At 45.4% G+C, this 26,864-nt stretch overlaps 11 protein-coding genes across 11 annotated transcripts; 5 read left to right on the plus strand and 6 right to left on the minus strand.

Annotated features, from left to right (window-relative positions):
- Positions 1-1,554: 1,554 nt before the first annotated feature.
- On the plus strand, positions 1,555-3,005 carry AOL_s00004g386 (uncharacterized protein; the record flags this gene model as incomplete). Its single annotated transcript, XM_011119035.1, has 4 exons — positions 1,555-1,654; positions 1,794-2,068; positions 2,178-2,328; positions 2,428-3,005. 4 exons carry the CDS (start codon positions 1,555-1,557, stop codon positions 3,003-3,005), a joined length of 1,104 nt encoding a protein of 367 aa, XP_011117337.1.
- Positions 3,006-3,967: 962 nt separating this feature from the next.
- Positions 3,968-4,677, minus strand: AOL_s00004g387 (uncharacterized protein; the record flags this gene model as incomplete). Its single annotated transcript, XM_011119036.1, has 2 exons — positions 3,968-4,442; positions 4,532-4,677. The coding sequence occupies 2 exons, from the start codon at positions 4,675-4,677 to the stop codon at positions 3,968-3,970; spliced, it is 621 nt and encodes a 206-aa protein (XP_011117338.1).
- A 391-nt stretch (positions 4,678-5,068) lies between these two features.
- On the plus strand, positions 5,069-6,598 carry AOL_s00004g388 (uncharacterized protein; the record flags this gene model as incomplete). The annotated part of the gene is made up of 1 exon (XM_011119037.1): positions 5,069-6,598. The coding sequence occupies one exon, from the start codon at positions 5,069-5,071 to the stop codon at positions 6,596-6,598; it is 1,530 nt and encodes a 509-aa protein (XP_011117339.1).
- Positions 6,599-6,877: 279 nt separating this feature from the next.
- AOL_s00004g389 (uncharacterized protein) lies at positions 6,878-7,839 on the minus strand (the record flags this gene model as incomplete). The annotated part of the gene is made up of 4 exons (XM_011119038.1): positions 6,878-7,012; positions 7,080-7,172; positions 7,260-7,549; positions 7,680-7,839. The coding sequence occupies 4 exons, from the start codon at positions 7,837-7,839 to the stop codon at positions 6,878-6,880; spliced, it is 678 nt and encodes a 225-aa protein (XP_011117340.1).
- Positions 7,840-8,354: 515 nt separating this feature from the next.
- AOL_s00004g390 (uncharacterized protein) lies at positions 8,355-9,587 on the plus strand (the record flags this gene model as incomplete). Its single annotated transcript, XM_011119039.1, has 2 exons — positions 8,355-8,377; positions 8,495-9,587. 2 exons carry the CDS (start codon positions 8,355-8,357, stop codon positions 9,585-9,587), a joined length of 1,116 nt encoding a protein of 371 aa, XP_011117341.1.
- A 443-nt stretch (positions 9,588-10,030) lies between these two features.
- AOL_s00004g391 (uncharacterized protein) lies at positions 10,031-11,566 on the plus strand (the record flags this gene model as incomplete). The annotated part of the gene is made up of 3 exons (XM_011119040.1): positions 10,031-10,304; positions 10,617-10,716; positions 10,813-11,566. The coding sequence occupies 3 exons, from the start codon at positions 10,031-10,033 to the stop codon at positions 11,564-11,566; spliced, it is 1,128 nt and encodes a 375-aa protein (XP_011117342.1).
- Positions 11,567-11,807: 241 nt separating this feature from the next.
- On the minus strand, positions 11,808-13,437 carry AOL_s00004g392 (uncharacterized protein; the record flags this gene model as incomplete). The annotated part of the gene is made up of 2 exons (XM_011119041.1): positions 11,808-13,271; positions 13,393-13,437. 2 exons carry the CDS (start codon positions 13,435-13,437, stop codon positions 11,808-11,810), a joined length of 1,509 nt encoding a protein of 502 aa, XP_011117343.1.
- Positions 13,438-14,046: 609 nt separating this feature from the next.
- On the minus strand, positions 14,047-16,003 carry AOL_s00004g393 (uncharacterized protein; the record flags this gene model as incomplete). The annotated part of the gene is made up of 8 exons (XM_011119042.1): positions 14,047-14,209; positions 14,272-14,393; positions 14,453-14,674; positions 14,726-15,181; positions 15,245-15,372; positions 15,438-15,470; positions 15,543-15,707; positions 15,790-16,003. 8 exons carry the CDS (start codon positions 16,001-16,003, stop codon positions 14,047-14,049), a joined length of 1,503 nt encoding a protein of 500 aa, XP_011117344.1.
- A 473-nt stretch (positions 16,004-16,476) lies between these two features.
- On the minus strand, positions 16,477-18,342 carry AOL_s00004g394 (uncharacterized protein; the record flags this gene model as incomplete). Its single annotated transcript, XM_011119043.1, has 5 exons — positions 16,477-16,597; positions 16,666-17,432; positions 17,496-17,568; positions 17,622-18,216; positions 18,279-18,342. 5 exons carry the CDS (start codon positions 18,340-18,342, stop codon positions 16,477-16,479), a joined length of 1,620 nt encoding a protein of 539 aa, XP_011117345.1.
- A 397-nt stretch (positions 18,343-18,739) lies between these two features.
- On the plus strand, positions 18,740-19,838 carry AOL_s00004g395 (uncharacterized protein; the record flags this gene model as incomplete). Its single annotated transcript, XM_011119044.1, has 5 exons — positions 18,740-18,839; positions 18,907-19,026; positions 19,094-19,318; positions 19,403-19,488; positions 19,581-19,838. The coding sequence occupies 5 exons, from the start codon at positions 18,740-18,742 to the stop codon at positions 19,836-19,838; spliced, it is 789 nt and encodes a 262-aa protein (XP_011117346.1).
- A 4,233-nt stretch (positions 19,839-24,071) lies between these two features.
- AOL_s00004g396 (uncharacterized protein) lies at positions 24,072-26,474 on the minus strand (the record flags this gene model as incomplete). Its single annotated transcript, XM_011119045.1, has 3 exons — positions 24,072-24,146; positions 24,205-25,865; positions 26,267-26,474. 3 exons carry the CDS (start codon positions 26,472-26,474, stop codon positions 24,072-24,074), a joined length of 1,944 nt encoding a protein of 647 aa, XP_011117347.1.
- Positions 26,475-26,864: the final 390 nt, after the last annotated feature.

Below are 26,864 nucleotides of genomic sequence, written 5' to 3' on the forward strand. Positions count from 1 at the left end.
CCTTTTCCTAGTTTTTTCTCCTTTCTTTTCAAACTAGTGATATGTGGCCGTATGCTAAATGAAAGAAAAAATTTACAGGGTGACGAGATTCCACAGGTTCAATCCCTACAGGTGGTGGCAGCATCGAATACAATCATGGCCCTAGTGCTCATCGGAGTTCTATTGTTACAAGCCGGCCAGTGGTATGCTGAAAAGAAAGAGAAGGAAGAACTAGAAAAGATCCTCAATGATGGGCTAAATAATGCTGACTCGCCGACAGTTGCAAAGAAGGAAGCCAAGGAGAAGAAGAAGAAGATATAAAAAAAAGAGCCAGTGGGTCCTCAGTAGTTGGGTTTCTATGGATGATACTTACATCGAGACTGGCACTAACAAGCAAAGCACTCGAGAGAAAAAGCATTCTAATTCCTTTGGTGTTTTTCTTAGTTAACGGATCTGTTGAGCGTAACTTCTTGTAATCTGAACTAATCTATGCCATGATATGATTGCATTCCCGGTATAACCTACTCAGGTACCTAGGTACCTACCTACCTACTTATCTAACCGCTGAAGACACGAATTAGTAGAATTCGGTTTCTAGAAGCCATTAACTGTGGCTTGAATATTCGAAGCGGTTTCAGAGGCTGAGTTGAAACAAGCCTCACCGTCATGTCATCTCCCGTAGTAAAATAAATTTAAACTGTCCGTGGATTGTTGGAGGACCGACAGGGAAAATGACAGCTTCCTTCCGGCAAAGAAAAATAAAGGAAATGGCTTATTCCGGCAGCATAATTGCATGGAATAACTGCACGGCGCTAGATGCAGGGCAACTGCGAGTGAAAGATTGATTGATGATTGACATGAGTGTCATAGCTAGCCTGGTTTCATCGCCTGAGTATTTTAATACTTCGAAGCTGCGTACTAACTAATCTAACAGGACTGCGGTCCCGCGGACAGCCATGGCTTCTTTTCTTTATAGCTAAAAGTACTTAAGTCTTGTCCCTGCTGAAGTAGACTTGTACTTGTGAAGAACTGATCGATTCGACCTCCCCTTTAAAGACCCGTTAAGACCTTTTATCACGACAGTGCACCGCCCAGCTCTCGGAAGTGTACCAGCATCACTTATATCACTTGCACCCGACCCCTCTCTCCCTCTCCTTCTTTAGATCTCCTTCTCTTCTACTTCTCCCATAAAATAATATAATATGGATACAGTATAGCATTTGTATATATAACATTAGATCCTGAAAAGCTGCCTTTCTGGCTCGAGTCTGCAGCTCTACCCCATTTGGTCCAGTCACGCGGGCTGCCCGTCAATTCGTAACGCTCCTTTCAGGCTCGTCGCTTGGTCCACGCAAGGTCGCCACACAAACTGACCGCCGCCGTACTGGCTCTTCTAATCCACCGCGGGCCCCAAACCTAACCTGACCTCAACCTCACCTCAGAACCTCATCCGCTTTTGATAGCGGCAGACGACCTTCGGAATTATTCCATTCCCTCGGAGGTAAAGAACATCTTCGGGTCTCTATCTTTATCTTCCTCGCTCTCTCGACAAATAGAAGGTCGAAAAGCCACAAGATGGCTCTCTTTACACATACACTGGCTGCAAGAATGCTGGTAACAAGAGATGACCCGAAAGACCATGATGAAGGAGAGTGCGAGCTCCTTGGCTCCTTCGGTATGCAATACATCCAACATCATCTCCCCTACATATTTACTACCCCAGAACTCCCAGGATCCTTTAAGGGACGTCTCTGTCAGATAGTTAGAAGGCATAGTAACTTACACATTTTTGTTTTTTGTTTTTAAAACTACAGCTCTCCTCGTTCAAGCAGCTCTCGGTCTTCTAGCTCTCACCTCCCTCGTCTACAAAAGATGGCGCGAACGACCCCAACGACCCGTCAAAATCTGGTTCTTCGACGTCTCGAAACAAGTCGTCGGCTCCGTTCTCGTACATATTGCCAACCTTGTTCTCGCTTTACTATCCTCTGGGAAATTCGATACGACACCGCATCCGTCGCGGTTGGTACGGAGAGATGATGATTACCACCCTAATCCATGCAGTTTTTATCTGCTGAATCTGGCGATTGATGTATGTCTTTTTTTTGATTATATTCCAGCAATTTTACATTTTGGAGGTATTGGCAGTATTAGAGAAGTCGGGTGGAGTGCTAACAACTTGGGTTTCCTTTTCGATATAGACAACCGTTGGAATTGCGATTCTGATATACTCTCTCCGAGCAATTACATATCTTTGCGAGCTACTTCCACCAGACAATCCATTCAGCTACGGCATCACCTCCGGCGATTATGGAAGCCCTCCAAAGGCCTCCAGCTGGATCAAACAATCTGGTATGTCCTTCAACCCCCTGTGAATTATGACATCAAAGGAGAGGAGGGGGAAAAAAGAAAATAAATAAATAAAACTAACACTAAAATGGTAACCAATAGTATTATATTTCGCCGGCCTCATGTTCATGAAACTCATTGTCGCAATCCTATTCGCAATATTCCCCATCGCCCTTGGAAAATTCGGCGACTTCCTCCTCGGCTGGACCGAAGGCAATCGAAGAGTCCAAATCGCATTCGTCATGTTCATCTTCCCCTTAATAATGAACGCCGTCCAATATTACATCATCGACATCTTCATCAAGAAACAGGAAACAAAGGCACCACACCTGGACGACGAAGAAAGACTACCGATCGCAAGAAGTGATGATAGCGATGACGACGATAGCGAATTGGGAATCCCACATGATTCGAATCTACCACAGGTGCAGCCTAGTAGCGGAGCTGCTGCCGCTGCCGCTGGTGGTGCGACAGGAAAGGGGGATAAGAGACAGAAAGTTCAATCGCGGACACGGAGTTTCGAAGATAGTTCCTACGTATACTCCACTGATGAAGACGATGAACATGCGATTATTGCACAGAAACAGAAACGGGGCCATTCGAAGAAAGGGTCGACTTCGGCACGGATAGAAGAATACGATCCGGATATCGATGGGGATAATACGGCTGCTAAGAGGTAGTCCATATGCTCCTACCACTATTGTCATAGTGGAAATATGATTGGTGGAAAATCATGTATAGAAGACGAGAAGTGTCCTGGGTATCGAGGCAGCTCAGAGTAATTATATGGGTTGAACTAGTGTGGGTTAGTCAATCCGAACTTAATCATACGGTATGGTATTTGTACTGGTTGGAGTATATACAGATCTTTGCATTGCGAATATTTTTTCTTTTTCCTCGTTGGACGGGAGCAACTGACTATATATGCACCTGTGTCCATATTCTTCTTTTTTCTTCTATATTTATTTTTTGTATAGTTGATTTCCTCCTGGAAGATATGAGAACGATACCGATGATGTACAATTCTTTCTTGGAAGATGGACGATATTTATTTATTTTGGCGCTGGAGAGATGTTATTCTTTTTACTTTATTTAAATTTACGATACAGATATAATGAAATGAACACTCGCATATACCCAGTTGATTGGTTCCACAGCTTTGATACAAATGCAGTGTGTTCGAATATCCATATCATGATGTTGATTGGATCTGAGGTTTACCATGAAGCCATTCAACCACCCAGCCCCGCTCCAACACCCTCTACCACTAGTTCTCCTGCTCAAAAATCGAACATCCAACCAACATGTATGTTCTACATACCTCTTTCTTTTACTTCATCTCTATTTATAGTGATTCTTCACTGCTCCGAGCCCCCTCCCGATCCCGCCAAATCTTTAGTTCGTTAAGCGGAAGGTTGTGTAATAAAGCCTCTACATAAAGAGGAATTATTTGATAATTGTCTTGGATTGTATAACAGTGTACGTTATAAAAATTGCAACTTTTGATATCCCTCCCGCCAAAAAGAACACCGGTAACGCCGTTCCTATACATCGATATCTTACACCGCCAGTGCTTCCATCCACCCTTCCTTCCCTCTCTCCCTATATCATATATCCAATATCCAAAAGAGTGGGTCGGTATCTATGCCTTCTTCTGACTAGCCTGCCACTTCTTAATCCTCCTCTTGATATCACCAATACTCTGTTGTCGAATATTTAACTCTTTATCCCAAAACATCGCCTGGTAGTCGTCGCCATGCTTCGCCACCAGTCGCTGTACCCAATCGGTTTCTCGATCACTTTGTAGTCTTTCGGTTTTCACTTCCAAGGTTGCTCTGTGCTTCAGTGCGCGTACTAGATCTGTTTCGGTTTCCAAGCCAGATGGTGTTTCCCTCTCGTCATCGTCGTCGTCATCGTCACCACCCAATGTATCATAGAGTAAGTTCTTTGAGTATTCGACTTTTAAGATTGACCCATCTTCGCCTCGTGTGATCCGTGCTTCTTGATGGCCTAGGGCATTCGATTTGGCGGGTTTGGGGTCTTTGACTTTTGAGGGTTGTTGTTCTTTCCCGCCAGTGGCGGTTTTGAGACGGTGTGTTAGGCCGAGACGGGCATAGCTATAGATGAGACATCAAGTAAGTATTAATTCTTAAGAATTGGGTAGTATTAAGGTTAATATCGATAGGAAACGGAGATGATTGCTTACTTTTGCGCCAGTGTCTGATTCTTATCCCACGAATCCGCGACCAGTTTACTGCCTGTGATGTTTGGTCGTTTGCGTATATTTTGCTTTCGCCGTGTGACTTTATTAATCGACGAGCGATTCTTCTTCTTCTGGAGTTCGCGACCCATGTTTTCTTGAGATTATACTTCGAGAGTAATGTTTAGGTTGGGTTTGTGGTGGTTGAAAGGTTGAAGATAGGTTGTAGTTTTTTTTTTTTTGGTAGGGAACCAGGCGCTGTTTGAATTTTGAAGCTAAGCAGACCTGCCAAAATTTTTCTGGGCTTTGACTGGTCAAGTGCCAAGACCTTAAATTAGCGAAACCAAAAGCTCGAAAGCCATCAAACCATCAAACCGAACCATCAACCTTCCAAATCTTCAACTGTTTAGTTATTCCGACCATCGCGATCCCACCCCGCGAATCAACGAAATCATCACAACCATCACACCTTTCAATCCGACTGCAAATAACAATCCCCCCTTTTTTAGATAAAAGGGTAGATAGACACCCTTATACCCAGCGATGAGCGGGACCGTTACCGATGTCCGTGACGTCCTCGGCATCGACCCAGGAGCACTCGAACCACGCCAACCACCACTCAAGAAGCAACGAACCGTCGAAAAACGTCCAGACGGTATAACCCGTGAACTCTACGCGCTTCTCGGCGAAAACGCACCCCCCGTTGCCGTTGTCGAACATAGATTCAAAGATAAACCCAAGTTTCTGGGATCCGTTGCACCTTGGAGAGAACAGACTTTTAAGAATCCAGCACGAAAGGATGGATTAGAATTAAAACACTGGGTTAGGCAGAGTTCTCTGCAGGAAACTTCTGGTGGTGGTATAGATGGGGACCAAGAAGGAGGAGGGCAACAGACTTTACCATTGGATTATCAGTTTGCGAAGTTTAACATCAGTGTCAACCTTTTGGAATACTCGGACGCGGAGTACGACGCCGTTTTGAAGGATGACGACTGGTCGAGACAGGAGACGGATTATCTGTTCAGGTTGATAAAGGAATACGATCTGAGATGGGTTGTTATTGCCGACCGATTCGAATTCGAGGGGAAGGATAGGACGATGGAGGATTTAAAGGCAAGGTATTATTCTGTTTGTAGGAACGTGATGGAGATGAGAACTCCTGTCACGATGATGTCAGCGGAGGAAGGTGCTTTATATAGTGCCATGCATTATAATAAAGAGCAAGAAGTGGAAAGGAAGAGGATCGTTCAGATGCAGCTTTATAGAACACCAGCGGAGGTCGAGCACGAACAGCATTTGATCGCGGAATTGAGACGGATACATGATAGTCACCAACAGTTACTCGAGGAGAGAGAGGAGTTGTTCAACAGACTGGATTACCCACAGTCTACCGGTTCGATTGCAGCATACCAAGGATCTCAGGGTCTCGCTACACTCGCTCAGAACATCTTGAACACCGACAGAAATAAGAAGAGGAAGTCTATCGTCGCACCGCCAGGACAACCCGCGGAGAAGGAAGAACCTCCTGCTAAAGCTACACCAGCTGCCGCCGCCGCCGCCGCCGCCGCCAGCCCAGCAGTCTCGCGGCAAGGCAGTATCGCCGAGCCCGCAAGAGCCCACGGACACCAGCGGAATGAGTCGACAGCAAGTGCCTCGGCCCCGACACCACTGAAGGACAAGAACAAGAGCAATATCAAACAACTCTCCAAAGCCGAAGAGGCACAATACAACCTTTCTCATCATGAGAAACTCCAACCTGGAGTTTTCTTCCGAACCATGAAGATGAACTTGCCAAAAGCTAATTCCTTTATTAACAAGAGTCCAGCTATCATGGCCGAGCTTAATATTCCGCAAATATTATCGATGCCCACATCAAAGACCTGCGCTAAATACGAAGTTCTTGCAAAGGAAATTGCTGCATTGATGGATATTAGGAAGCAACTTGAGAAGGTTGAACAAGAGACTAGGATTTTTAAGACTCAAGAGGCCATGGGAGGCGATCGGTCGAAGCGTAGTGCTAGCGTTCTCAGCGATGTATCAAGGTCTTCGAAGCGTCCGAAGAAAGAAAAATAAACTGCAACCCCTTAGGCTTCGCTTTATCGGTCCACTCTTCTCTTCGTTTTTTTTTATTTTGTTATTTAGCTATGTCTCACTATCAGGCGTTAACGGGAGCTTTAGGACGGAACAATTTCTTCTTTTTAGCTCGGCTTTTATGTATCTTATATGGGATTCAACATATCTCCTCTTAATGACAGCAGAAATCACACACCCCAACTGTCGATTGACCAGTGGGAGGGGGTTTCTTAAGAATGGCTTGGCCGTGAGCACTTCTCGACTTCAATTCAAATCCATCTAGTAGAGACCCGACGCAGTGATCTTCCAGGTTCCATCAGGTTGGATAACATGCGTCTGCCCAGAGCCACCTGCGACTCGACAGGAGCTCTCGGTCTCAATTCTATTATCTTCCCGTAATTTAATATGGAAGCCCTATTTCCGGGTTAGCGGGGGGGAAGTTTCAACTTCGAAAGATTGAACAGATGTATATATAGCTTACTCCATAGAAACCTGGGATGGGACACCAAAGACTAAGACCCGGTAGCTCAAGAAGAACCTCAACAGTCGGGATTTGAAATTTCTTCTCCTCGATCTAATACCACCACCCACGATTGTTAGTTTCCCAAACAATCCAATATACCTAAAACGAATGGAGGAAGGAAGGAAAAAAGAATCATACTATAGACGCCACCCGACTCATAATAACCTCCTCTAGTCCCTTCTGAAGATTCTTGATGGTCTGCTCGTCCAACTGACGTTCATAATGTGGTTTCAATGCATCCAGTATCTCTCTAGACCTATGGTTTTTCTTTGCAATCTCATATGCATTCTCCTTCGTATCCATAGTACGAATATTTCTATAAGCTCCGAGAGATATGAGTCTCTCAATATGTGAAATGGTGGAACTGGACAGCATTGCAGCTTGGTGAAGGGTTGTCCAGCCGGATGCGGGTCTGGTGTCTTCAGGGCCTATCATTTATCATAATTATAACATCCATAAGTATATTAGCAACGGTCTTAACTTACATCTGGATATCGATACTAAGTACTTATATCCGCATGTAGATATAGATAGATAGATAAATAATAAATTACTTACTCCTCAACCTCCAACCATTCACAATAGAACTTTCTTCAATACACTCGAGAGCTTTATCGAACCTTCCGTTAAACGCATAGTCTGCGAGTTTGTTACGTTTGGCGGCATAGTTGTCGTGGTATGTTGATGTGAGACAGCCGCCGGCCCATTCGTGATGCATCTTTTGTCTGATTATACTCTTTTGAATTGCGACAAAGGGGAATGGAGGATTGAAGGTTACTCGATATTTATATTTAACTGAAGTATTATTAAGTATTTTAGAAAAGAAAGATCGAACCATAAAATATCGCTCAGAGTCGATAGAGTTTCGATTCAATCCAGGGCTGAGCTGCTGTGCATGTGCTAAGTCGTCGAGTACGAGTCAAGCCGTGTATATCAAGAGGAGGGGGGGTTCCAGTGTGGTCTTTATATGTGTTGCCAATGCTCCTTCCAAGAAAACGAGGCTGAAAGAAAGCGAAATCCATCCAAATCCATCCAACTTTTAGCTAACTCTCGCTAGCTAGTGAGTCTTCTTCACTTTCATCTTCTTGCGATCATAACGACACGTCTGCGACAACAGTCATCGTCAGCCTTACGCTCCATCTGCCGGCCTCATCTCTGGCTTTTTACATAATATCATCACTCCTTAAGTACTTACTCAGCTAGGAAGCATACCTAGCACTCACATTCGCCACCATGCAGGGCTTCAACATGGGCAGGTATTTTCATGATCATGGTCGGTCCCTTGGCCATCCCCCTTCCCTTCCTTACCATAGTAGTAGAATTACTAGTAATAGCAATGTATACTAACCCCACCATACCTTTTATTTATACAGGTACCTGCCACCGGACTGGGACCCTTCCAAGATCAACTGGAACAAACAAGCCGGAAAATCCCACGCCCTCGGAAACCGTGCCTCGAAACTATCATCCCAAGGATCCCTAACCGTCCGGTTCGAAACTCCCTTCAACATCTGGTGTTCTCACTGTAACAACCATATCGCCCAGGGCGTCCGATTCAATGCCGAAAAGAAGAAGATTGGGAATTACTATACCACTCCGATATTCAGCTTTCGGGTGAAACATAGCGTCTGTAATGGATGGATTGAGATTCATACGGATCCTAAGAATACGACTTATAAAGTAGTCGAAGGCGGGAAGAGGCAGAGTGAACCGGAACCGGATCGGGAAGGGGTGATCAAGATCAGAGACCCCGAGGAGATAGATCGGTTGGAAAATCCATTTGCGAAATTGGAACAAAAAGCGACGGATAATGCGGAAAAATCACAACATGCGAAGAGACTCGACGAGCTATCCAGGTTATCGGATCGAATGTGGGAGGACCCGTATACGCATTCGCAGAAGGTTAGGAAGATATTCAGACAGGAGAAAAAGGCGAGAAAGGAGGTTGAGAAGGATACAGAGGCTATTAGGGATAAACACAGTCTTGCGATTACTTTACTCCCAGAGACGAATGAAGATATACGACTTGCAAAGTTGGTGGATTTCTCAGATGGGCAGTATATGAAAGCGGTCGATGAAGCTCACTCACGACCACTATTTGGAGAGGCGGAGAAAATAGTCGAAAAATCGATAAGACGGGATGGCAAGCCGATGTTGAAAAAGGACATTGCGATGAAGCAGAGCAAGGAGCGGTTACAACGGGACCTAAGAAGATCGACTAGGCAGAAGATGGATCCGTTTTTACAGGATACATTTGATTCTTCAAGGAAAGAACAAGACGGTGCAGAAGTGGGAGTATGGCTGAAACGAAAACGGTCACGACCTCTAATGTCAAATCAAGATAAGTCCACGGCCGGGAATGAGGAAGTGGTAAAAAACCAGGACGCCCCAGTCGGTGTGGTGCAAGATGATGTTAAAGGATCCGGACTTGGGCTGGTAGAATATGGCTCAGATTCTGACTCCTAAAACCCTTCTTCTTATCGTCTTTGAATTGTGGTTTTGGGGTATTGGTTTTAATACATTTTAGCGATATCATTGGGGGAGTTTACGAGTTTAACGAGCTGTTATGATAGACTAGACATAATGGAGCATGAGCATATGCACACTGCAAACCTTGTACTTTATAATATCCTTACGAGAGAGAAAAAAGAAGTAAACCTCCGAAGAAAATTCAACTTTATGCTCTCGCTTTTCCAATTAAATACATATTTCCATAATTTTCGCGTGAAAGAATCGAATACCGATTAATTTCAGGCATCATCATCATGCACTAAAACACCCCGGTCAAATCTAATCGTAACTAACATCGAATTCGATATCACAGATTTGAATTCCAACACCATTCAACACACGGATCTAGATCTAGAGATTTATCACACCGCCACGCGGACCGTTCCACCACATGCATCATGAGCCTCCCCAGGCTCGTTTTTCGACCGGCGTACCTTAGGTCGTCATCGTCATCGTTGTCGTGTCGTCCAATTCTATCGCGAAGCTTCCACGCGAGTAGATTCGATTTGGGCATCAAGATTCTATTCTGCGGTTCCGATGACTTTAGCTTGAGATCCCTGAAGGCCCTTCAAGCAATTCAAGAGTCTACTCAGAACTCAAGTATCGAATCTATTGATGTTGTCATCAAACACGAGAAGCCTAGTGGACGGGGGTTGAAGGGTCACAGGGCTAGTGAGTATTATTCTAATCCTGAGAGTTTCATTATACATACTTCTATATATATTCGTACAGAATGCTGATGATTCACCGGGTTGGTTTTTGTTTAGATCCAATAAGAGATTTTGCGGAGTCGAAATCTTTGAATATATTCTCGTTGGATGAAGAACAATTTAACGATTGGGAAGTACGTTTAGTCATTCATTCAGAATATCTCTGTTCTATATCCTTCGTTTATCTTCTTTTATTTTTATTTTTATTTTATTTTAAAAGATAATTTCATGGATTTACAAAGCTAACTTACTTGGGAGCCACCCCGTACTGTAGACTTGATCATTGCAGTATCATTCGGGCTGTTCATCCCCAGTCGTATTCTTGAATACGCAAGATTCGGAGGACTCAACGTACACCCATCGTTCCTACCAAAGTAAACACCATCATTTTATCCCCCTACCCCTCTTTTTTGAAAAACAATATATCTTTCTCTTAGAAGACTAAAGAAAAAATATATATATATCTTTAGATACTGGGGTGCATCACCAATCCAGCATGCCATAATCAACGACGACAAAACCACAGGAGTAGTAGTCCAAACCCTTCACCCCGAAAAATTCGACGCAGGCAGAATAATCGCCAAAAGCGACCCCGTAGACATCGAAGTCGACACCACAATCTTCCCACCACCGATCAGCCACCCAGAATCACCATATCGAAAACTTGAATCCAAACTCGGTGATATAGGTGCATCTCTTCTCACGGACGTAATAAAAAACCAACATTATGACCACGTAGTCCAACAGAGACTCCCCGAAGTCGAAACCGGCGAGACAAGGAAACGTGCTCCACTTTTGACGACAGAAGACTCAAGGATTATCTTTGAAGAAATGACGGGGAGGGAGGTGTTCCTTCGTAGTTTGGTCTTTGATCATCTATTCTGCTATAGACGGAAGTTAAAGGCCTCGAAGAAAGCTCAACATTTTGTCAGAATGACAATGGGACCTTTCCGTCTCCCGACCCCGGAGGAGCACAAAAGTTACTTGAAAGGAGCAAAGGAATCGATACAATGGCTTTTTGTACCACATACTTCACCAGTTACTGGGAAAAGGGTAAAGGGGAAACCTGGCAGTGTGGCTTTGCAAATCCGTCCAGAAGAATGGGTATGCTTTGAATCCTGCACTGTCGCAGGGAAGAGCAAGCAGAACGCGAAAGCCTGGGATCAAGTGGACCGCAAAGCCGTCAAGCTCTTCTCCTGGGACAGCGAAAAAGGAAGCAAATGATATCTGACCAAGTTTGAAATCTGAAGACACAATAACTCAGGTATTCCATTTGGATGTTAAAAGAAAGAAAACGCTATTTAGGACCTTCCCATGCTCGCTGAAAATAACAGACTTTGGAAATGTACATACATCAAGAATACGAATCTAGAAACATAGACCGTATAACCCGCTTGAAAATAAAACAAAATACGGAAGAAGAAAAATCTTACAGTTACGATACCCACCTCCTTTTCCCTCATCTTTACTTTTTCTGAACACCTAGGACCATGATGTTCCCAGGTCGAACCTCAATCTTCCAATTGCCTTTAATCAGCATCTTGGATACAGCAGGGCCTAGTCGTGACTGTCCACCTTTACTATGAGTCCCAATACCAGTAATAATGTTAAAGGGAATCACGGCCCTAGTGTCGTTACTATTGATCTGCACCCACCAACTAGTAACCCTTTCATTCGTAATCTTCAGAGCCTGTTGAACAGTGACTCCATGTAGGTCAAGCGTATACTCAGTAGAGTTTTCGTTCACCAAAGCTTCAGCAGCCATATGACTATACGCCTTCAGTCGGGTTCCGTGATTTTTACCCTCTTCGGCATAGTAAGTAGCAACAGCACCCATCAAATGATCACTTTTAGAGCGACGATAAGCAGCCGAAGCCTTGTTATATGCCTCATTCCGAGCTGCAGCGTGGTCGTTAGCAGTAAGGGCTGCGGTTCGATAGGACATTCGTGGCGACGTGGGGCTTCTCGGTGAAGTTGGAGTCCTTCTCGGGCTAACCACGAAATTCCAGGGATCCGAAGAAGGTACGATTGAAGAAGTTGGACTCTTTGGATTCGGGGTTTGTGGGGTAGTTTCCACGGTAAGTTTGTGAAGTTGTCTTCTATTCAGTAGTTCTGCGAATTTAAATGCGCTGGGGATGTCGTCCTTGCACATTTTGACCAGACCGACAACGTGAGACTGTAGCAACCTCGGGTGCTTCGCCATGATGGAGCTAATATTTTCAAGATGCGATGCGTCTTCGGGAATTGTATCACCTTCTCCATGGCTTTCAATCAATGCAACCAATGTGCTCGACAGACTCCCATGTTTATGGTATGCTGATTTGGCAATTTGGGGGGGAACATTGAGTTTGGTGGCCAAGAAAGTGACCTCCGTCTCCATCTGCTCCCACTTCGATGGTGCAGTACCCCCACCAGCGGCATCAAGCTCCTCCAATATATTCCCACTTTGAGATTGCCGGTTAACCTTCTTCTTCCCCTTACGCCTACTACTATTCAGATGCATAGAATCTTCCGAAAAGGCCTCAACACCCTTCAACCCTTCCCCTTCACCGTCCAAAAACCCAAGGTTGAGTAGCTCATCAATAGCGCGGTCGACATCACTGCCACACTTCTGAAGGGTATGGCGTAAGGTAAAAACCGCGGTCGATGGGAACATCACGGTTAACGGGTATACTGGATCGTCAGCTGTTATCTCCCGATCACCACCGGCACCTTTTTCGCTTTTACTAACGCTAGTTAGCGTAGTATTAGTGTCTTCGTCGGTAAAGACATTATAGTTGTTGAAGTCGGATAGGTCGGCTCCGTCGGCTTCGTCTACTATAGTTTCGGCCTTGAGAGTATCCAAAATGTCGCGGGCGTCTTCGACATTATCGTAATCAAGTAAAATTGCCAGAACAATGGCGCTGTCGAGCGGTGGGCAATATTCTTTCTATAAGTTGGACCCCAAAATGGGGGGTGTTTTAGCGGGGTTCTTTCTTTTTCACTTTTTTTTTACGCCATGGTAGGCAATCAGGCTCGTGCGCCGGTGGGTTAAGGGAGGGATTGCCTACCAGAAGCTGGCCCATAGGGTCGCTCGATGCTTGGCTTGTACTCATTGGTTTTTGTGTGTTTAGACTCGGTCATTACGTCGCGGAAGGGAGACTTTTTTGTATGTTGATGTTAGTGTGGTGTGAATGTTGGAGCAAAAGTGGGTGGTGTCGGTCAGTTGGTGATGTTTGTTGTGGTGGAAGGGAAAGTTACCGCGCAAGGCTGCGTATTTTAGTGCCCAGTGGCACAGGTTTTTTCAAGGATTCGATCTTCAGGGCAAATCAAGTGCGCATGTACTCTAAAAACCTAACTTTCTTAAAATAGGAACAATAAAATATAGTAACTTGTGATCATGAAGCTTTAGAAATCTCTGCGTAGTAAGTGATTATAAGGAGTAACTGGGAGTATTTCGAGGTTCTAGACTAAAGACTCTTTATATATACAAAAGCGGCTGTCATAATTGCACTGACTCAGCTCAGCACAAGCCGCTTCGGCTCTGAGTAACAATTAAACCGTATAACACCGCAAGGCTGACAAAGCACCATTTGGGACTACTCGAGCTCTGATGTGTAATATATAATACATGCATGCATTACGCAAGATGGATTGTGAAAGCGGTATCAATATCAATTGGTATAATGGTACCGGCTAATACTCAATGCGAGTGGTGAAAAATCCTACTCTTCAGCTGCCAGCGCTTCTATATCCGCGACTTCTTTAGCGGCATTCACTGAAAGAATCACCGGACTGGTTTCATCCACACAGACACTATCTTCAATTCGAATTCCCATACCCTGGAAGTGGAGAGGGTATTTGTTATCCCTCGGGACGTATATGCCTCTGTATCCCCCATTAGCTTGGATAATGGAAAAAAAACGATGTTGTGAGAGGGGGGGGCATACGGTTCAATTGTAACGCACTGTCCGGTCTTAAGCTTTAGAGCTCGACCATAGGAACTAACATCATGAACATCTAGTCCCACATAATGACCCAGATGATGAGGAAATAAGGTTTTCGTCAAATCCTATTACCTTAATGTCAGGATAAAATACCAATCGATCCGAAAATAATGTAGGAACATACCCTGAGGCTGATATTAAAACCAAGCGATCTCAACCCAACCATGAGTTCTTCCTCTGCAATTCCATGTAGCTCATCAAGCGACATCTTTGCATCTTCTCGACATAGACCCACACATTTCCTCTGTACTCCGAGAACGACTTCGTAGAGGTCCTTCTGTGGGTCTGTGAATTTGCCGTTGACGGGCCATGTTCTTGTTATATCCGTAACGTATCCACCATAGGACTACTGATATCAGCAAATCACCCCAAAACTTGAGGAATTAGATATACTTACCCCACCGGCATCCACCAAGACGAAATCGCCATCTTTCAATAACTTATCATTCCGAGTATAATGAATCTTCAATGCATTATCACCACCTCCAACCACAGGAACATACGCCGACTTTTCACACCCTCCCATCCTAAACTGATATTCCAAGAAAGCCCAAAGATCTGACTCGCTCTTCCATCGCCTTTCCATCGCTTCATTGAATGCTCGTCCTGAAATCCTTCCAGCACTTCGCATGTTCGTTATCTCAGCAAAGCTCTTGAACGACCGTAACAGGTGAATCCTAGGTTTGAGCGGTTGGGGCCGCTCAATGGGTTGAGTTTCTCCTTTAAACTTCGCCAACAGACCGACTAGCGTCTGCTTGAGACCGTCCGGTTTGGCAGATATGTCTGTATATACCACTTCTGCCCTCCTTATGATTGGCTCTAAGTGGCTTTGGAAATGCTCAAAATCTCCGGCCTGTGATTTGTATTTAGTAACCTGCGTTCAATGAAATGATACCGTTGAATAGGAAGAACTTACATTGTCAGCGCCGAAAACTTCATACGCTCCCTCGATACCCGATCTCGGGCCTTCCCATGCTTCAGAATGTTCATCCTTTGGTCTTACGAACAAATGAAAGATATGTTCCCCGTTCGGTCCCGTTTTTTCTGTATCCAATATTAGTTCGAATATTCTAATTCTTTAGACACCATATTTTATCCAAAAAAAGTACCTACAACCCCAACAGCGTCTGGTTCCAAAAATCCTATAGTGGAAAAAACCAAAGTTAGATCTCTACTTCTATAAATTCGAAAATACCCCAAACTTGATGACGAACCTGTTAGGTAAAAGAAATCCGGATCTTGATGAAACTCATAAAATACCGGCCCAGACCGATACTTCAACGAAGCAGCCTGGAAGATCGCGACACCACCGTCGGGTAGTGCCTGCGCAAGTTTCCTTCTTCGCTCGAAATATTCACTTCCTTGAATTCCTCTCGTCACTAAAAAAAAAGACATTTAAATTGTAAAATCAGCCCCTAATGAACCCCCATAAATTGATTAAAAATCGACTACACTACTTACATTCCCCAGCCTTCAGTAGATGCGGATGTGTTTCCGGCGTCGGTTGCCCAATAACAAGCCGATAATTCTGTTGTGCGGCTTCCGTCGCATATGAACGACGGATAGTCGATGCAATCGGTGCGGGATATGGTCTTCCCGACCTAGGACATATCGCAGCATCCGCGCTCCTCAGAGCCCTTCGGACAGTCAATGCGACTCTACTCCGAGCGTGCATTTTGGTGATATGGATACCTGAATGGAGTTGGCGTCTCAACCTTTGTTGTAATTTGTCGAAGCCGAGCCTGAGTTACGAGACCGCCTGATACTTGCATATTGAAATTTTATGCGAGGATGGTAACAAACCTTCAACACAACCTAATGTTGCAGACTTCATGCGTCTTGCGCCGTTGGGCGCAAGTATCTCGAAATATCAATAGGCAGTTTCATGAACAAAATATATGTACCGTGTGTCATAATTATAAACTATAGCGAATTATGGAAGGCCCGTGACGATGTTTAAAGTTATGGTAAAATCTAATACATTTAACAAGATGTGACGTTTGAGTCCTAGTAACGACGACCACATATGGCTAGTTATTTTAGAGCTTTGAGACGACAGCGTCTATCTGGTACACAACTACTTATATATATTCTTACACTTCAAGATCGATCATAATTATACAATAAGATATATTACAAAGTCGCCCATCAAGCAACTGCAACATTCCTGAAGAGCTGCGACACTGGAATCATACCATCGTCCTCTTCGTCCTCAGACTGCTCATCAAGCATCCGCCTCTTTTGACCCATTAAACTTGAAAAGAATTCACTAAATTATCGCGCGATTAGCTTGTCATTCAAAAAAATATTGGACTCCAACTCAGAGGCAAGACCTACTCTATCTGTTGACCATGCCATGACAGCGAATCATCTGGCATCATGAAATTCTGAAGCTTCTCATGAACGTGGTACCTCAACTTTCTTCCCTTCGAAGCCTTCGTGTCCACGTTCGCTCTCTTCTTCTTGACCTTAAGTTCCTGAAGATCAGCAGGAGCAAGTTGGATAACCCCTCCATTAGTAGCACTGTTGCCTCTCTGTTCCAGTAGCACCAAGAGCAGTCGCTTGTAGAAGTCTGTATCATCGTAGATGCTTGCGTCTTCGTCGACCTTTCGAGCCTTCTGTACCGGTGCTGACTCCTGTGGCACCTTGGACTTGGCCACTTCCCCAGATACATCCACAAGATGCTCTCGTAGTTGAGAAGATATAGTCTGCACCGTTGTAGATTGGTTAAGCTTCTTCGATGTCGGAACAATATTTGCTGAAGCTTGCACTCTTGATGACCATTTCTCTAAAGTTGAAGTTCGATATACTGCGCTGTTCGATTCCATCTTCTTCATGGCTCCCCAAACTTGGTCTAGGTTGGTATCCCGAGTTATATCCTCATGTTTCCTCTTATTCGTTGCCTTCTTGGAATCTTTTCCATCTCGGGACTTAACGAGGTCATGTCGCAGTTGCGATATCGTATTCCAGAGCGCAATTGCAGCATCTTCGGCTGCTCGGACGGTATCATCAGAGGAATCTAGCGGCTCTTTGGGCAGAGAGTTGACAGATATCAGAGCATTTTTTATTTGCATTCGAGATTTTAAGCACTCGTCGAAGAAAGCCTATGTAATGTCAGTCTCAAACATTCAAATATGATTATGCGTATCTCGTTCAATCGCTCTTACCCTCTGGCCGCGCACAGCTAAACCTTTATCTGCGTCAGCTTTCGCAGATTGCGACAAGTTTGCCACGACATCCCTTCACATCGGTCAGTTTTTGCGCCCATTCCAAGTCAACGGATTCAGACCTACTTTTTTTCTTGGGCCATCATGCTCCGAAGCTCGTCCCTTTGAGATTTCCGGGCATCTTCGTCATCATCGTCGTCCATATCTTCGTCGTCGTCGTCATCGTCCTCATCATCATCTTCATCTTCATCGTCCTCATCCATATCCTCATCCGACCTCATATCTTCCATATCCCCCTCATCGCTGCCCTCATCGCTACCCTCATCATCATCATAGCCAGATATTGTAGCCTGCCTCGACTTCACAGCCTTCCCAGCCTTCGACTCAGGCGAAACAGATAACCTAACACCACCATCCTCAGAATCATGATCATCCTCCTCGCTCGCGTCGGAATCTTCGCCATCATCGCCTTCTTCTACATCACTCTCCTCGTCCTCCTCGTCGTCATTGTCCGATCCTCCATCTCCGTATAGGTCGTCCCGACTTATCGTAGCTCCATTGTATTTTGGATGTAGATGTAAATCCTCGTCTTTGCGAAGTTTGCTCTTTCCTACTTCGACATAATGTTCCCTCCCTGCATTGGAATCTGCTTCACTGGCTACATCTGAGCCGTCATCGTTGTCGGAGGCGTATGGATCTTGTACTGATTCTGGGTCGAATTCTGGATTGAATACATTAGTATCCTATATTGGAGCTTGATATAAAGGATTAGGGATACATTACCTGCTGGCGCCGGGTTTGACAGCTGCGCAATCTGTTCGGCAAGTGATAGCGACCGCGAAGGCATCTTTTTGATACGGTCGGATAGAAAATCGCGGATGAGATATCTAATTTCGCGCGTGTGAAGAAGAGCGAAGAAGAGAAAGAAAGAAAACCCGTTTGAAGTTTCTTGGAAATTTTTTGGTTTCTAACAAGGTTGTCGGCCGAAAAAAGCTTGTCCAATAAAACCACAAACAACACAGTTTTGCTTCCTGATTTGAACTCTCACGACACTCTTAAGCTCAATGCGACTGGAATGCCGTCAGCATGTATCGGCGAGCCTTTCATACCGCGAGGCAGCTATGGCATGAAAACCCATTGGTATGGCCTGCGAAGTACAGTTCCCTAAGTTGTAGGGTATAAACTTATCCCAATACGAAATACAGGGACTTCCACGCTCCGGGGCGCCTCCCCAAATCCCACGGATGCAGCGCGGGCTGCCCCAGAAGAAAAAGATCAAGAATGTGAATAAAGTCATAGCAGTATCCTCCGCGAAGGGGGGCGTGGGGAAGTCTACTGTTGCAGGTACTTACTTCATACACTAAATCATATTCGGTCATGGCATTTTGCTTATCAGAATCCCCGTTTATAGTCAACCTTGCTCTCGGGCTGTCCAGCCTTGGTCGGCGCACTGGTATTCTTGATACCGATATCTTTGGGCCTTCTATACCACGGCTGTTGAATCTCTCCGGAGAGCCTCGGCTGAGCGAAAGTATGCATTTCGCCCAAATATAACTCGAGTTATTCGGGCATATGATTAACATACATGCATGAATCAGATAATCAACTCATCCCACTATCAAACTATGGACTACAGTCTATGTCTATGGGCTACCTCGTTGATCCCGAGAACGCCGTAGTATGGCGCGGTCTTATGGTCATGAAAGCTCTACAGCAGCTCCTGCACGAGGTCGAGTGGAGTGAACTAGATGTCCTAGTTTTGGACTTGCCACCAGGAACTGGTGATACACAACTCACCATCACCCAACAGGTCGAATTGGATGGTAAGTGAGAGTGGATTATATCGAAAAGTTTCAGCTTTGCTTGTTAACAAGTGGTATAATCTAACTTGTGCTCGCGTGTAATAGGCGCCGTCATAATCTCCACCCCACAAGACATAGCCCTAATAGACGCCATCAAGGGTATTGATATGTTCTCCAAGGTCAAAGTCCCCGTAAGTACCCCCACTCACCCCTCAAGGATCCCCGATACCCGTCTCCCCGGTGGCCCCCTTGACCGACTGTCATCTGAACACGTTTATTCTAGATTCTCGGAATGGTGCAAAACATGAGTATATTCACCTGTCCAAACTGCTCGCACTCGACACACATCTTCGGCCAAGACGGTGTCAACAGGGAATGTCAAAAACGTGATATCGAACTTCTAGGCAACATCCCCCTTCACCCTTCAATCTGTCAAGACGCAGATGCTGGTCGCCCATCAGTGATCAAGGATCCGTCCGGGGAAACCGCAAAAGCGTTCCTAGAAATTGCGGGGAAGGTAGACGGAAAACTGTTCCCGTGATTGCGAATCACTATACGAGGGAAGGATCTGTATAGATTATCTCCAAATCTCATCCATATTAAAAATTAAATAGCATATATAGTGTACCTAAGAATATATATAATGTATTGCTATGGAATCAGGAGAGAAGCACAACATTATCAGCCTTTAACACCTTGTGATACTTTATATGTGTCAGGTCTGGCCCAAATACGTAAAAACCGTTACCCCGTATATACCCCGACTTCCGGCTAAATCCAACCCACTTCGTGACTCCGAAGGAAACCATCGACAATCACCCCATAATGCCCCCCATTGTCCTTTCTAATACAATATAAAACACCCGTACGATCTATATAGATTAAATGCGATCACAAGGGTCTACCCCACAATGAATCTCCAGAGTTGCAGCCATTCCTCGGATCCAATTGCTATGATGTGCATGTGCAACTTGCGCTACCCCGCCGTATAAAATCAAAAGACCCTTATTATATATTAAGCTCTGTATTAGCCCTCCCGAAATGGCGTTAACTCCGTTTCTTTGTATTCTACCACTTCCATAGTATACGGAAGAATTGGCCACAGTCTTTTATATCCATCATCTGACGCTTTGACATGGACAGGGCAGCGGGTTTATAGACTCCTTTGTCCAGTAGAAGCTGGCCAACAGGCTACCCATGTGATAGCATCTAGAATACCCGGTTAATTCTTACTGTCTCTTTCCGTACCGGCTTGCATTTCCCTACCGTCAACGTCTACACGCCACGGCGCTGCAGTTAATTTACGGAACCCGACAGAATTCCTATTGGTACCAGGGGTTTATATTCAAGCGAGGCGTTTTTCCCCCTTCATCCTCTTGCTTTTTTATCTACCCTTCTCGAAGCATCGCCTCACGAGTATCCAGGGATTGCCTAGCGAATCCATCATTCATATATTAAAAACCCCCATGCTACTTATGCTACATACTATTTTACACCTATTTTTGCCTCCTCCCACCCCGAAACTCCGATAACATTCCGAAGCGCCCACACCCCGCCAGTACCGGCCAGATGGTCAGAAATCCTCGTTTTTGACACCGGGTATGTCTGTCGATCTCCTTTTCTGACAAGTGCGCAGGGACAGGAGTCTAAAGATGGGCGGGAATATCTCGTAATCGTTCCGCAACCGTTGGTTCGCAAATTAGATTAACCATCCTAGGCACACATCTTGTCCCAGAAAACTAAAATAAAAACGAGTAATATGTGCGAGTAATTGTTGACGCCAACCGAAGAGCCTCCGGCATCACGGAATTCAAGATCACGATGCCCCGTCAAAGGAAAACCTGCTCAAACATTCACCCGTTTGTACTTCCTAGGATCTTTTCTACTCATCCTCGTTTTATCCCTCGTTCCTATATACAATCCCAAAACATCGTTAGTTAAAAACTTCCCTGCCGGTCACATTACCCATTCCAGTAATAGACATGTGCTCTAAAATGCATGGATATAGGAGAAAATCCCTCCTGCACCACGAAAACAAAGATGTCGTGCGCATGCATGGATACATCGCCCTCCGGGACCGTTTGGTCGAAAATGGAGAAAGCATCCATTCCAGCTGGGTGTGAGACAACCATTCCAGAGAGTGAGTTAGGTATTAGTCAGGAAGAAGACTAACCTTTACCACCTTCCCAGAACCCAGAGTTTTTCGAAACAAAGGAGTGGCCGCAGAAGGCACAGTCATCTGGGCGATAATTCTGTTCGCGAGAACAAGCTCCACAAATCTACATATCGCAATGATACGTTAGCATTCGGAAATCTACTACCCCATACTTCCGCTTCCCCACACCCGTCTGCGGTCGAAAAAGTTGAGATGCCTAGCCTCGGTTAGATGGAGGCTAGTCAGACTTCGGGGTATAAGCGCATGATCCATCAATCATAACAGGCCATGAAGCAAACAAGAATGTCAAAAACGTAATGAAAACACCGTTCACGATGTCAAACCCGCTGCCTGGTACTTATGAAATTGCAGGTTTCATACAATGTACGACAGCAAGTTTCACGAAGTCAGACTTAACAGTGCCGCGGTCCGAGAATTCTCCTTGGGACCGGCTAAAAGACGATAATTCCTCCAGTACGCGCATGCGCATGCACGCGGACCGTCACGGGGCAGCGAACACAGTAATCGAGTCAGGAAACACTCACCATTCTATTCGCATGTTCACTTGGATGTCGAGGTTCCACAGAACCATCGTGGCATCTAAATATGATTTGAGACCATCGAGTCAGCCCACTGCCCACCCACATTTAATAATAGGATTGGTTTCTTCGCTTGTGAATCTGAGGTGCATTAGCTGATGCGGCTTGCAGCCTCTCGTGTGTGGTACAGGAACCTCAAGCGGCATGACCAAGAAGCGAGAAACAAGGCAGCCGCAACAAACCATCCCCCACACCGACGCAACTCGACTAAGAACAAACGTCTTCAGTCAGCTCGGAATGCATGTATGTAACACACACACAGACACTACCGAGTACCGCGATCTTTTACCGAGTTGCTCAGGTCGGTTAAATGGGAGATCAATGATCGACGCTGTGTGTTGTGGATCTTCCCGGGAAGCCCGAGGATGTCGATCAATTCCGGGGAATGGGTAATCTCGGGAGCCGATACGAGGCTCTGGGGAGCTTGGCCGGGGGGAAACTAACTTATCGCACGGGAAAACTTTATTGCAACTGGAATTTCCTGAGTTAGCTATGAAATGGGTAAAATAAAATGGTTTCCGGGAAAATAGGTAGACACGGAGAATGTAGTTCACGCAAGCAGCATCACCCATAGTCAAGATAATATATGGTGGAGAGAGTGACGGATGGTGTTCTCCCCAGCCCGTCGAATATCAAAAGAATGGGATATTGATGAGTGCGGTTTGAAAGGCGGCTCGGGTAAACTCACCATGAGAATCTGCAGTAAGATAGATCGAAAGTTAGCCGGCATCAGAGTATAATAAGCACGGAAAGTCTATAGACTCTTCCATCAAAGGATTTCCGGGAAACCCCCATTCCATCCAAAACGGTAGTTTGACCGATTGGGTGTGTTAGGACCCGACAGTTTGGTTCCTGGGTGGTCCGTGCCACACACCCACCGACTCATGAACAGGCGGCCTCGTTCGCACACCGTCATGGCTGTCTGACAAGAAACTTTCAAAGATGGTGTGAAGAAGATCGACACTCACCGAAACCATCGAGTAGATTTACTACCCTCCACCAATTAAAACCCAGCATTCACCCGAATTAGTCCACCTGACAGCTTCTCCAAATACGGTAGGTGTCTGTCGCCCCGAAACTAGAGATCTAGAGCTTCAAATAAGATCCAGACCTCTAGCTTCATAGGCTTTACAGATCGAAGGTGGGGAATCTCCAAAGACGTACCGATAATGTGCACATCGCCCTAAAGTCGTACAAGCTTTTAGCATGATCTTCTTCCCAAGTACAAAATAAGGGTCCAACTAGACTTGCCTTTCAGGGGTAATTCAGTGCCGGCCACAAGACCCAAATTTTCTTTCTGTAGATCGCTCTTGCGTCAACCTCCCATCTTTATTCTAACGGCGGCTAGCAATACGTCGATGCCGCATCGTTTCCAAGATCTTTGTGTTGGGCTCACCTGACGCCGTACATGCCCACCCGCTCCGAGGTCGACTAAAAAATATGACGACAGTGATCATTAGCATCCCGAAATATATGCGCTCCAATATAAATTTATAGAGGCTTTGACGTAAATGATTATGAATTGCAAAAGAAAAGGCTGCAGCCTCGCGCCGGGGTGCCTCTTCTAAAGAGCCTAGAGGGTGTAAAAAGGCTACTTACCATCGTCTTCCGATATCTTCAAAAACCGGATTTCGGGTATAAAAAGACCTATAATATGCATGAGCATGTGAAGCCGTTCAAACTCTGGAATAAGGTTCACTAGTTCGCACTCATTTTGGCAAAACATGACCTGCAATTCGCAAACATAGATTGGGATCGGGTTACTCCCTGAATACCGCTTGTCAATGTCGTGCTGCAGCCTGCGCATGTAGGTACGAATTCACTACGATGCAAGTTTTCAATTTTAGCCGATTTTCACTGCGGATGGGATTTAAGTTTTGGAACACATCTGCAGTATTTCGCAATAGAGCACATGGGATTGTTTCAAAATTTCGAGATAGCAGGGCGTCCGCTCTGCAGGACCCATGCATCCCTATGTAATCGGCATCTTGGGTTTTTGTCACATACCTTGGAAGCAAATCTACAACAGTACAACCCGAAAGATCAAGAAATCCTGCACGTGTGTGATTTTCATGAATGAATTCTCTTCTGAAATCTAAAATCGACATAGTTATCGAAAAGCAAAATGCAAAATATAAGTCAGAAACAGATACAGTACTGAAGGGTAAAAAACAATTTGGTGGGGTGTATGAACCTATTCCTATGACGCTGGAACATTTCTCGCAACCAAGTAACTTTGGGCGACTATGCTTGTTTTCTTTGGCTTTGATATTGTTGATGTCGGCAACGGTTTTGCATCGAGTGCATTTCATGGTCAAATTGATCGTCTTTAGTTCCAACAGCTCGATATTTTTCAATTTGATATCAGGAAACGAAATCGAAGTACCGCGCTCTATCGATGAAACAAAAACAGGCGCTGCCACATCAGAATCTTGTTGGAGATTCTGACTTGACTCCGCCGATTCCTCTTTCTCTTCTTCGGAGCTAGATACTTCCTCTGAATCGCTTTCAGAATCCTCTAGCTCCCACTCCGGTGGTCGAGTTTTTTCTATAATGATTATACGAGGTTTCTCAAGAACGACGGGCGATGTAGGCGTTTCCGTTGACGGACCCGCTTCAGGTGTAACCTTAGGAATGGGTTTGACTTCCACAATTGGCCTATGAGGAGGCTCCTCTGGCACTGTCTCAATCATATTATGCATATTCTGAGCTAGATAGTTAAGTTGTGCCATCAATGAGACCTCGGGTTTCTCTAGCGCTCGCTTGAGAAACCCGCGCTCAATACCCGTTGTAATGACTTCTGGGAAATTCCGATCAAAGACAATTTTGCAGGGCTCAAGCGGATAAAGCTCAGGTACTCTCAAATCAACGCTGTTAAGAAGAAGTAGCCCTGCCGGCAGCATAGCTTTCATTCGAGGCTCCAAAGGGACCTTGTATATCGTACCGATCGAGTTTTTCCAGAACACAGGTGACTGTCTTAATCTCGCTTCCAGCTGCCTTGTCTCCAACGCTCGTCTTGCCCTTGCAGCTTCCCTTTGAGCCTCGGTGTAGATCGGTTTTGGCAGTTCTGGTTTTGGGGGCGCTTGTGATACTTGAGACGCCGGCTCCGTTATTTGCAGCTGGTGATCATTGACGTCAAGCTTTGCGACTTCCTGGACAACGGCTCCTATATTCGGCACAATTTTGAAAGTCGCAGCCTTCTCGGATGACAGGAATTCTTCAAGTCGCTTATCGAGGTTATTGATCAAATCGAGCAACCTCGTCGTCTTCGATGCTGACCTAACCAAATTCGAAAAGCCTCGTTCGATATTGAACTGATGTCCTTTGGGCACATCCTCGTTCAGTACCTTGATCGAGGATCCTTCCGCATCTGCCTTAGGGTATTCTTGTGGGATAGATAGTTCGACCCTTAGAGCATCTAGATCATATGGGAAATCTTCTGACTGTTTCAACTCAAGTCGGTACACGCCATGTTCCTGATCGACTTCTTGGAACAGGTCCCCCCATCGACGCTTAAGCTGATTGATCTCGTTTTTTCTCCGCACTTCGGGATTACTTTCACCGGCTGGTGCAGGCCGGCGCACTACCTTAGAGGGATCAACGATTGGAAGATGACGGCGTGCCGGCAATGCATCGGCCCCAGGTGCACCGCGTGCTGTATGACGTACCCCGCCGGCATTTTGATGCTGTCGATCACCAGCAGGGTCCTTTCTCCCGGGCCCGGATGCCAGCGCAGGTGAGCGATCATCCCCAGTGCCGCTCTTTCGAAGCTCAGGGTCATGGGAAAACGGGCACGAATCTCCATTCTTGCACCCTGTAATAAGTATAGAATTTGATTATATAAGTGATCATTCAATACGAAAATTTGAAGATGGATTGCAAAAAACGAGATCCTAGGCTAATCTCGTAGGAATGCCAATCAATTATTCGCATAAATGAATGGCATATGACCCAGAGATTTGCATATTGCCGACAATAGGCCGCAGAGCTTACATGCTTCCCCGGATTTTGATCTCTCAAAAGTCCGGGGCAATGGAATCTCGTGCCATATTGCAACATTGGGTACGTAGCGCGTAGGATCGATATCCATATGCACCCAATAGCCAAAAGTTAACTTGAAACTAGGACAAGCATACTACATAAAAATTGGCAGTTTGGCAAATGAAACCGAGGAGAAATAACATCGGGGAAATCGGAAAGTGGGTTTTAACGTACCGGCTTTCGTCGTGTAGAACTTGCAAGGCCGAGGAGTCTTCGGCGCTCGTGCTTGTCCACGTGCCTGTGTTTGTGTTTGTGACGACGATGACGAAGTTGCCGCACTGGCATCCCCTGTAACAGTGGAAGCAGCCACCAAGGAGGATCCGGCAGGCTGCTGAAGAGGCACAGGGAAATCTTCGTCACCTGTTCTCAATGGATCCGCCATTTTGCTTCAGCCTGATGAAAAACGGATCAAAGGAGTTTTCTTGTAAGTGATTAAAACTCAAAGTTTACTAGTAAAAAAGGCCTCTGTCTGTGTCGAGAATTAGCTTTGGTTAGCGCTATGTCTCTCGTCGACCGTCCCACTTCCCCGCAAAAAGTTAAAGATCGTGTACAACGTGATCTAGCTGTTGTCCCAATGGAAAAGCCCCCTTCATCCAATTTGTTTGGACACATTTCCTGATACTTAGCTGCAGCTAGTGGTTTCCTTTTACCTAGGGGTCGATGCTCTAGGACAAGCGGCGAAACAGAGTGTATTGTGGAAATGACTGAAAGGGGGGCAAATGGAAGCCACAACCACTGTCAGGTGCCTCGCATTGACACTCCTGTCGAGCTT

This window comes from Orbilia oligospora (assembly GCF_000225545.1).
Source record: "Orbilia oligospora ATCC 24927 unplaced genomic scaffold scaffold00004, whole genome shotgun sequence".
NCBI lineage: Eukaryota > Fungi > Ascomycota > Orbiliomycetes > Orbiliales > Orbiliaceae > Orbilia > Orbilia oligospora.